Genomic DNA, 11,503 nt, shown 5'->3' on the forward strand with positions numbered 1-11,503 from the left:
AAAAAAATAAAAGATGATATGCAAAGGCTATTTTGGCATAAAAACAAATACTATGTAGGCTGGAGTTATTATTAGATATTCATTTTTATACTAATTTTAACTAAAATTAGAGCTTTTGTGGGCCCCTGCAAGGAAGGGGGAGCCCTAAGCATTGTATCTTTGATAGAGGAGTTGGCCCTGGGCCTGCTTCTTCCCCCGGAGCCTAACAGGTGCTCTCACTTCCCACAATTATCTTCTTTGTAATCAGAACAAAAACACATGCAGCAGTGATTTGCTTCTTTCAAGACCAGCCTGACTTTAGGGGAGGAACTCCAAGTACTTGAGGCTGCAGTCAATGGGAGCAGAGCAAAATTGGGCTAGGGCCCTCCACGAGTCTGCCTCTTAGCCCACTAGCTGGACCAATAGAAATGACGGATGCGATTTAGGGAATTCGGGGCAAAAGATGAGTGTGAAATAAAACTCCCTTTTAAAAGCACATCAAGGAAAACACGTGTGTCTCAAGGTGAAATTGTAGACATGCGTTTGCTATGTATTTTCCACTAGATTGTTAATAATCGGATATAAATCATCCAGTGCGATCAGATGGACCAATCCTGGGGTCCCTTTCCCCACCAGTGACGGCTGTTTCTGATTAGCACAGAGCCCCCTGCCCTGACGAACAATGGTCTCCTCTCGGCCGTAGAGGACAGGAAATTAAGCCATCAGGCATCTTGCCTATTATTCTCACGCTATCCTCAAGCTGTAAATCCATCAAATATGAAAGGCAGAAATATAAATTGGGGCCAAACTGGAGGAAGTTGGAGATGCAGTTTTATTCCACACGTCTCTCAGAAAGTTTGTCCACAAATGTTCAGTATTCACTCTGGAATTAAAATACCCGCTTTACAGCAGATGTTTTATAGACGGGCACCACTGTAGATGGTAAGAAGTTTGTACCAGAGCACCAAATATTTCCTTTAGCAAGAACTCTGCTTTTATCTATGGAAAATCAGGAAATCATTTTGAGTCGAACAACCAAAATAAAGGCAGTGGAGTTTGAGACAAATGTTAGGAAAATTGCGTAAAACATTATATCAAAACCCCTGGCGCTGTCAAAAAGATTTCTGAATCCAATAAGTAGCTGAAGAAGAGAATTCAATTCCATTTTTTCACTTTGTCTGCCAATTTTATAGCACTTCATTTAAAATGGAATCTCTAAAGAATCAATTCAAATTAGTTTTACAGTTTTCCCCCAAAGAATCTGCTTTACAATAAATTGAATTGGAGCATGTGACATAATATGTGAGCATAAAATTCATGTTAACTAGTCCGACGGAAAAAAGTTCTCATAATAAGGAAACAAATAATCACACATGACTGAGCTAAAAATAGTCTTTAGATTGCCAGTTTCAAAATTGAACAAAAATAGGGAGAGTTGTTATAATAATGATATGGCACATTTCCTCCTAATGAAATGGCCTTGAATTCTGTAATCAATTACAGAAAGAGAATCCTCTGGGCAAAAAGAAAAATACCAGACATGAGTTGCTGTCATAAATAGAGTGACAGCAATGCAAATACCTTCCAGCTGGGACTGAGCAGCCTCTGCTGGAGGCTTCATTACTGAGGCCAGAGCTGAGCTGCGGTGAACAATAGACTGAGGATGATCCTTCATCATCTGTGGCCCCCTGTTTATAAAACAGCTTCTGCTGCTGTATTTGCTTTGTTTTGATCAGGTATATTGAGTATAAATATTTATTTGAAATCTCTTTATAAAGTTTATTAGGAGTCTTAGGCTCCTTGAGAATAGGGACAATAGCTTATGTGACTTGGTAACCACCCGTACCTATCACAGCATCTGACACGTGGTAGGAATCCCATACGTGTCTGAGGGAGGAACATAAGAATGAATAAATCAATGAATCAATTTAGCGTTAAAATCACATTAAACTTAGTTATTATACCTTAAAAAAATTTTACAGTTAAGTTAGGAAATGTACTGTTAGTTTAATTAAGGAGGGGATAGTTGGGTTGTGGTGATTTTTTTTTTCCTCTGTTGAAATCAAGAAACAAATACTTAGGTTTATCACTGAATAAGGCTTGATGGAGATTCTTTTTTTTAATTTAATTTTTTAATGTATTTTATTAAAGGATAGTTGATTTACAGTGTTGTGTTAGTTTCTGGTACACAGCAAAGTGATTCAGTTATACATATATATAATAGTTTACATCTGCTAATCCCAAACTCCCACTCCATTCCCCCCTCACCCTTCCTTGGCAACCACAAGTCTGTTCTCTATGTCTGTGAGTCTCTTTCTGTTTTGTAGATAATTTCATGTTTTAGACTCCGCATATGTGATATCATATGGTATTTGTTCTTTTCCTGACTTACTTCACTTAGTATGATAATCTCTACGTCCATCCATGTTGCTGCAAATGGCATTATTCCATTCTTTTTTATGGCTGTGTAGTATTCCATTGTATATATGTACCACATCTTCTTTATCCATTCATCTGTTGATGGGCACTTGGGCTGTTTCCATGTCTTGGCTATTGTGAATAGTGCTGCTATGAACATTAGGGTGCATGTATCTTTTTGAGATACAGTTTGGTCTGGATATATGCCCAGGGTTGAAATTGCTGGATCATATGGCAACTCTATTTTTAGTTTTTTGAGGAATCTCCATACTGTTTTCCATAGTGGCTGCACCAGTTTACATTCCCACCAATAGTGTAGGAGGGTTCCCTTTCCTCCACACCCTCTCCAGCATTTGTTATTTGTAGACTTTTTTTTTTTTTTTTTGCGGTACGCAGGCCTCTCACTGCTGTGGCCTCTCCCGCTGTGGAGCACAGGCTCCAGACGCGCAGGCTCAGCGGCCATGGCTCACGGGCCCAGCCGCTCCGCGGCATGTGGGATCTTCCTGGACCGGGGCACGAACCCGTGTCCCCTGCATCGGCAGGCGGACCCTCAACCACTGCGCCACCAGGGAAGCCCCCCTGTAGGCTTTTAAATGATGGCTATTCTGACCAGTGTGAGGTGGTACCTTGTAGATTTGATTTGCATTTTTCTAATAATTAGCGATGTTGAGCATCTTTTCATGTGCCTATTGACCATTTGTATGTCTTCTTTGGAGAAATCTCTATTTAGGTATTGATGGAGATTCTTTAAGGCCCTGCCTGAAAGTAACCATATAGGAGAAGTTTAACTTAGTGGGACCCGATATCTTGGAATTTAACTATGTCTTGAAGTATGGGCCAGTCCCTCTTTCCACAATACCCATTTGAGCTTCCTTGCTTTTCCACCTTACCTATCCTTCCATTCTCCAGTCCACCCATGCACCGGTCTATAGCCATCTATCTGATCATCTGTCCGTCAAATACTCAGGGGTACAGTGATGAACAATAATAAGAGCTAACGTTTACTGAGGACTGACTTACTCTATGTCAAACACTGTTATTAACACTTTATGCTAATTAGCTCATTTACTCATCCTTCATCCGCGTCTATGAAGGATGTACCGTCATATTCCACACTTAACATTCAAAGCAACTCAGGTGCGGCGAGATGAAACACCCTGTCCAAGATCACATCACTAGGAAGTAGGGGAGTCGAGATTTGAACCCAGAGGGTCTGGCTCTAGAGCTACCAGTCTGCTGCACTAATTAGGCAGAAATGCTCTTGACCTTCACAAGCTTTATATTCTAGTGGGAGAAACAGAATTTAAACACATAATTATGTAATTTTAACCATTAACAACTGCTTTGAAGAAAAAGTATAGGCGTTCCAAGAGTATGTAAAAGGGACATGTAGCCCAGTCTGAGGAATTCAGGAAGGCCTTGCTGCTGACGAAGTTGACCCTTGGGTTGAGCCGTGAAGGGTGGGTGGGTGGTGAGGCATAAGCAGGAAAGAGTGTTCAAGGCAGAACAGCATGTGCAGGGGAAAGAGGTGTCTGTGCTGGGGACCCATGGGGCCTTTGGTGTCTACTGATGTCAATATGATCAAAAGTCAATTCTAACATGAGTCTCTTCTGATGCTCTCCATCCCACTGACTTGCACCTAGGTAACCCAGTTATAGAAAGCAGACATCTCCAGTTAAGGAGACAGCCTTGTCATCTTCTCCCTCACCCAGTGCCCAGCATATCCACTCTTGCCATCCAGTGCCACCAAATTTAACCCACTGTCCCCATTAATCTATAAGATCCACTTGTTTCTTTCTGATCCCACCCCACCTCCTGAATACAAGCCACTTTCATTTCTTGCTTGGATGTCTGCAGCATTCTCCTGTATCCAACGCTCTTCCAGAAAGCACTCCAGAACCCCTTACATCCGTTGTCCACCTGCAGCCAGACTGATAATTTCCAAAGGCAAATCTGGTCATTCCACCTCTGCCCTCACTAAAAACCTCTGATGGTCTCCCATTGCTCTCGAGAAAAAGACAAAATTCCCTGCCCTGGTTTAGAGGGCCCTGCATGGCCTGGCTGTCCCCACTGACAATGTCAGTGTCATCCTAGCCCCATGCTGTGTCTCACAGCTCCTCAGCCACCATGGTTGCCTCCCCTTGGTCTCTGCTTCCTGCCATGCCCCTCCCACCGGGAGGCTTGGCAGTGCCCTTCCCTCTTCCTGGAATGCCATTCCCCTCCACTGTGTTTAGTTAGCTCTTAATCATCCTTTAGATTCCCATTTAATCCTCAGCAAGCCCACCCTATGTCCCTGCTTGGGTACCCATTAATATCTGACCCTTCCCCATTAACACCTCCATCTGAACCAGATTACTCTCTGTTATGGCTGAGTCGTGTCCCCCAAAATTCATATGTTGAAGCTCTAACTCCCAGTACTCAGAATGTGACTGTTTGGAGATAGGGCCTTTAAAGAGGTGATTAAGTTAAAATGAGGCTGTTACGGTAGACCCTAATCCAATCCGACTGCTATCCTTGTAAGAAGAGGAGATTTAGACACGACATGCACGCACACAGAGGAAAGACCATGTGAGGACACGATGAGAAGTCTGCCATCTGCAAGCCAAGGACAGAGGCCTCAGATGAAACTAAATCTGCTAAAACCTTGATCTTGGACTTCTAGTCTCCGGAATTGTGAGGCAATAAATCCCTGCTTTATAAGCCACCCGGTTTGCAGTATTTTGTTATGGCAGCCTGAGCAGACTAACCCTTTCTTTCATAGAAACTGTCATAGTTAAAGTTAGTTGTCAAAATTAGTTGCAACTTAACTTTCATCTCATTATTTGATTGCTATCTCCCTGATAAGAATGCAATCTCTGTAAGGACAGGAACTGGGTCTGGTTTTGCCCACCATGGTATCGCCAGAGCCTGGCACAGTGCCTGGCATATAGTAAGTGCTCAGTAAATACTTGGGGCATGAATGAATGAACAGACAAGTAAAAACATATGAGTGAGTGGATGAACACACGTGGAGAAGAAACAGTAATTACACAGTGATTTTACCTTTGGAAAGATTCACTTTGGGCCTGGGCTGCGTCTGGAAGCAAGGGCACCTTGTCCTGGCTAATATGAGTATTAACATGCATTTATGTAATTTCACTAGATACAGCAAATTCCTGGAATTTCAAGTTTTTACTCCCTCAGAGCAACACTGTTCAGTGAAATTTAATCTCATGGATTTTATTTTTAAAGAGGCAAATAACTCTCTCTAGGGTAAAAAAAAGATAATTCTAAGAGACATAAATCCAGCATCCTTGCAATTGGAAGAAAATATCTTGTTTGTATCAAACCATGATACAAACGGCATGCTTGATTTCCGCTTGGAAAATGTCCTTGATGGTTTCCACGGGACAATGACACAGTGAGAGCACCGTGGAATCACCACACAGGAGGGAGGGTGGGATACACGTGAGAATTTCTGTTGCAGTTTTAAGAGAAGTCTTCTTTTCTGAGAAACTCATTATTCACTTAATTATTCATTCTGTTTATTTACTGTAGAGTTATTACACATAAATATGGTGCAAATCCCTGGAATCCTCAAACACCAGATGCCAGTTTCCCTCTGCAGTCCCAAAAGACATAGCCAAGCCATCACTGTGAGAATTAAAACAACAACAACTAAAACCCAATTAAAGTTGTGCCAGCATGTTCATTTCCAAAATAAAAACCCTGGGAATGAATAAGCTTTTAGTCACTCCCCTGACTGCTTCTGCAAAAGAACAAACACAAAAAACTTTAAACTAAAACTGGCATATAATTAGTATTTAAATCACAGTTACAATGAACCTCGTATCTGCACAGAAAGGGCATTGGCTAAGTCAACGTCATATTATTTCTCCCATTTTCAAAAATCACGTGATTGAAGAAAACGGCATTTTGCTTTTCAGAATTTCTGTGTCTGGCCAAAGCCCAACGATGGTGGAGGAAGAAGCCAAGATGGCGACATGAAGTTTGGGGTCTTGGAATCCACAGGTTACACAACCTCTTCCTCCTCATGATGTGAGGGGGCCTCACACCCAGGTGCATCTCACCCACCTGAGTATAAGACTGTGCACAGGAGGGGATGAACATGCAGCCCATGTTCTTGGAACAAAGGCCAACAGAGCACAGAGGAGGCCTGTCTCCTTCAAGAAATTGTTGGGAGTGCAGAGAGAACCACACGACTGAGGGCAGTGCAGGGCTGACCGCTGGGCTGGAGGACGTGTGTGGGTGTGGGGAAGAAGGAGAGGTCGGGTGTGTGTGTGTGTACGTGTTTACAAGTCACCAATCCTCAGGTGATACTGGCTCCACGAAGAACCAAGTGGACTTTCTGATGAGCGTGTGACTGTGGTCACCTCCATTGGAGAGCCGCAGAGAGATGGGAGATCTGTCTGGCCTGCTACGCCCATACCAAATCACAGTCTGCCCAGGGGGTCACTGTGAGACCCGAGGTAACCTTGGAGGTGCTGGCAAATGAGTGCGTTAGTGGAAATATGTGAAGCTCTTCTGGATAGGCCAGAGGCCTGTGGTGCCTCCCCTAACCCGGAGCTCAGACCTGAAAGGCCAGGGGTCTCCATTCTCAGCGTTGTGGTTATAAGGGCGGGCTCAGAAGACAGGCTGTGCAGGTTCAAATCCCAGGTCTGCCACTGACCTTCACTCCTCTGTGCTTATTCCCCATCTTGACAATAAGGATAATGCCTCTGTCTTAGAGTTGCCACAAGAATTATCTGTGATAGTGCGTGTGAAGTGCTGACAGCAGTGTCAGCCAATGGCAGGCACATACTAAACACTGGTTTCTACCATCAATGCTGGCAAATTCCAGTCCGTGTGGCAATTTATCACAGGGCTGAGCTTTGTGGTAACACTGTTGTTTTCTACTTTGTATTTCCAAGGCAGCTGATAAACTGTTTGTTTCACTCCTGAGCAACAAGAATGTTGCTCTTCCTGGCACCTCAGATTAAAATAAATTCATTGCCTCCTGTCTCACAATGCCCATGGCCATTTTTGTTACCTGTTGCAAATATTTTCTAGTCACGTAGCCTAATCTGGGGGCTATTTGCTGAGAAGGCAAAAACATTTTCTAATCTTTTTGGCAACCACAGTGTAAAGTATCAGGTCCACAAAAACACAAAAGGTCTTCATTACTAATATATGGAATAGGAACTCTGTAATATTTCATTATTGCTTTCTTATTAATGTAACATTAATAATCTGTAGCTGCTTTAACAATTCCTGGGCATGAAAGCCCAGTATATTAAGTTATGGCTAAGATTAGATATATTAAATTTACCTCCATGATATCATGAAAGAAACATGATAGAGCTGAGAAAATCAATTTAAATTAAAATAAGATCATTCTGTCTTATGCTTCAGTTTTCAAGGCAGCTGCTCTTAGATCAGCTCTGACATGACCTCACTATCTGAGGTCTGAAGTTAAGTGGGTGCACCCAGGCCTTTCCTTCCAGGTGTTTCAAGTCGAGTTGCTCAGTGTCTTCACTTGGGTGGGGCAGGGGTGCAAGGGGAGTTGAGGAAGCAGGGGCAGAGGGAGTGGAAGGTTAAGTGTGTGGCTTATGAGTTTACAGTCACACCACTAGTCAAGTTAGGTACCAGGGACGGTAAGATGGCAGCATGTTCATAAGACATAAAAACATCGAACTGGAAGATCGCTTAGAGACAGCTAATCAATCATTTCCCAAAGTATAATCCATGGAACATTAGTTCTTTAAGACGGCTCTCTCTATATCCTCACGTGCACATAAACACACACACACACACAAACACAGAATTACATGGTCCATCAAATAAGTCTGAGAATCTCTGCATTGTACCCATTCCTTAGAGTGCCATAACGGACTTCCACATTTTAAAGTTTCTGTGAACTCCTACAGTAAGAAAACACCCATTTGTCATGTTTGACCAAGTATTTCCCGAGCTTCCCTGGCCACAGCACCCTTTGTTCATATAACACTTATTTACGTCTAACAGGCAATGAGCAATCTTACCTAAGTCAACCTCCTCCTTGAAATTGATGAGGAAGAGGAAACTGAGGCCCAAGGAAAGTGTTTGACTTGCCAAGGAGCATAATTCAAACACTGAGTGGAGAGGGGAATTCACATCTTTGGATTCTTAGCTCTGCCTCTCAGAGAAACTTCCCTCTCATTCATCAACGTATGTAAACCTGTCACGCACAGGCACGGTGCCAGACACTAAAGACGCAAAGATAAAAAATGGTCCTGGGGGCTTCCCGGGTGGCGCAGTGGTTGAGAATCTGCCTGCCAATGCAGGGGACACGGGTTCAAGCCCTGGTCTGGGAGGATCCCACATGCTGCGGAGCAACTAGGCCCGTGAGCCACAACTAATGAGCCTGCGCGTGTGGAGCCTCTTCTCCGCAACAAGAGAGGCCGCGATAATGAGAGGCCCGTGCACCGCGATGAAGAGCGGCCCCCACTTGCCACAACTAGACAAAGCCCTCGCACAGAGACGAAGACCCAACACAGCAAAAATAAATAAATTAATTAATAAACTCTTACCCCCAACATCTTCTTAAAAAAAAAAGGTCCTGGCTTCAGGAAGCTCATAGTCCAAAGCTGGAGGCGGAACTGGAAGTGTACCAGCCACACTACAATGTGAGGAGAGCTCAGAAGTGACTGCTGTGGGAGTGGGTCCAGAAGAAAGTATGACTCATCTCCTAAGGGGTTAGGAGTTAGTTGTCACACAGGACGTGAGGTTGGCACGGGGCCTTGAAGGGTGAGCAGGAGTTTGCCTCAGAATGTTTTTATCTCCCTTAATCCCTTTCTAAGGAGTCCCCACAGTAGCTCCCTTGTGTGGGATGATGTTCGCATAAATCACCACAAGATTCTGTCACCTGACTGGACCAGGATCAGGGCCCCAGGGCAGCCAACAGGAGTGTCTAGGGAGTGCTGTCCAACAGAACTCTGTGCAATGATGGAAATGTTCTCTTTGGCGTGGTTCAACATGGCGGCCACCAATCATAGGTAGTTATCGAACACTTGAAATATGGCTACTGGATATGGCTATCCAGTGAGGAACTGAATTTTTTTTTTTTTTTTTTTTGCAGTACGCGGGCCTCTTACTGTTGTGGCCTCTCCTGTTGCGGAGCAAAGGCTCCGGACACGCAGGCCCAGCGGCCATGGCTCACGGGCCCAGCCGCTCTGTGGCATGTGGGATCTTCCCGGACCGGGGCACGAACCCGTGTCCCCTGCATCGGCAGGCGGACTCTCAACCACTGCGCCACCAGGGAAGCCCTGAATTTTTAACTTTATTTAATTTTGATTAGTTAAAATTAAATTTAAGTAGTCACATGTGCTGGTGGCTTTAGACAGCACAGCTTTAGACTGATTAACAGATTCACTTTGTGATTCCAATTTAAAATACAAGTTGGGGGACTTCCCTGGTCGTCCGGTGGTTAAGAATCTGCCTTCCAATGCAGGGGACACGGGTTCGAGCCCTGGTCAGGGAACTAAGATACCACATGCTGCGGGGCAACTAAGCCCGCATGCCACAACTAGAGAGCCTGAGTAGCACAAATACTGAGCCCGTGCACCCAGAGCCCGCACGCCACAACTAGAGAGAAGCCTGTGTGCCTCAACAAAGAGCCCGCACACCGCAACGAAAGATCCCGCATGCGGCAACTGAGACCCAACACAGCCAAAATTAATAAATAAATAAATATTTTTTAAAAATACAAGTTGGTTTAGACTTACGATTTTGAGTTGCAATTCGAGTTTACAAATACTATTGAAACATTCAAGAGACTTAAGACATCAGATTATAGAGTCTACTTAATTATACTTAAAATTTATTTAAATACATGGGAAGATGTATTTGTTCACTGGAGAACTGAAGGGCTTAAAAGAGAATTGATTCAAGGATTTGAAAACATTAAAAATAAGTCCTCTGACCAGTGGAATTAGCTAGAAATCAATAACGAAAACTAGAAATGCCACATCCTTTGAAAATTTAACAACGCATTTCTGTACAGCCCACGTGTCAAAGAAGAAAGTACAACAGAAATTAGAAAATATTTTGAACAAAATATTAATGAAGACAAGACATACCAAAACCTGTGAGATGCAGCTAAATAAGGGCTTAGATGACACTTGCAGTCGTAAATATAAGTATTAGAAAAGAGCAAAGGCTGAAAATCAGTACAGTATTTGTCTTTCTCTGTACGATTTATTTCACTTAGCATAGTGCCCTCAAGATCCATCTATATCGTCACGAGTGGCAGCTTTTCTTCTTTTTTTATGGCTGAATAATATTCCATTGCATGGGTACAGATACAGATATATTTTATATTTTCTTTATCCACTCATCCATCGATGGACACTTAGGTTGTTTCCCGTTTGGCTATATTAACATATTTACAGGCCTTCTGAGACTGGCCACAGGGAGAATCTAGGAACCATACCTGTGGGTTTTCTCAGTGCTGTAGGAATTATGAAGTTCAAAAGACATGCAAAGGGCTTTCATTTCGATAGGTCCAAGGCCAAGGGATTTCCTCCTTTGAAATGTATATTGCAAGCAGTATTATAGGAAAGCCAGGCACTTTTGTTTGTTTGTTTTTTTGAGGTTCTCCAAATGCAATTCAAAAGCAGATATATGAGGTCTCTTCTTTGTCAGAAATCAACCCATATAACAGGTTGTGAGCGTATTCCCTATGGCAAAAGCCTGACCCCACTGGGACACTGTTGAGAATTCAGAGTCCTATAAAGTTGCCATTAAGTGGTGGCTTTCCATTTCTTGCTAATGTGACCTATAACATTATTTTGAAAAGCTATATATAACCCCTTTATATATATATTTTTAATTGACATCTAGACTTGTAATATACATTTAAAGTGGCAAGGGATATAATTTCCACCATACAGTAATACCTGAAAATTTTAAAATAAACTTTTATTTTAGAACAGTTTTAGGGGCTTCCCTGGTGGCGCAGTGGTTGAGAGTCCGCCTGCCGATGCAGGGGACACGGGTTCGTGCCCGGTCCGGGAAGATCCCACATGCTGCGGAGCGGCTGGGCCCATGAGCCATGGCCGCTGAGCCTGCGCGTCCGGAGCCTGTGCTC

At 43.3% G+C, this 11,503-nt stretch overlaps 1 protein-coding gene across 5 annotated transcripts in view; it reads right to left on the reverse strand.

Moving 5' to 3' along the window:
• Window positions 1–11,503, reverse strand: part of EFCAB11 (EF-hand calcium binding domain 11) — a 247,618-nt gene that overhangs the window by 83,044 nt on the left and 153,071 nt on the right. The window contains exon 7 of one of the 5 annotated variants that reach the window (XM_089908107.1): window positions 6–11,502. The exons of the other annotated variants lie outside the window; for them this stretch is intronic. Within the exon in view, the coding sequence (XP_089764233.1) occupies window positions 11,340–11,502 (163 nt within the window). The 3' untranslated portion in view covers window positions 6–11,339. Of the gene's footprint in view, window positions 1–5; window position 11,503 lie in introns of those variants that run through there. 5 annotated transcript variants of the gene reach the window in all.

This window comes from Delphinapterus leucas, chromosome 2 (assembly GCF_059928025.1).
Source record: "Delphinapterus leucas isolate spDelLeu-1000000601 "Yukka" chromosome 2, BTC_Dleu_Yukka2, whole genome shotgun sequence".
Classification (NCBI taxonomy): domain Eukaryota; kingdom Metazoa; phylum Chordata; class Mammalia; order Artiodactyla; family Monodontidae; genus Delphinapterus; species Delphinapterus leucas.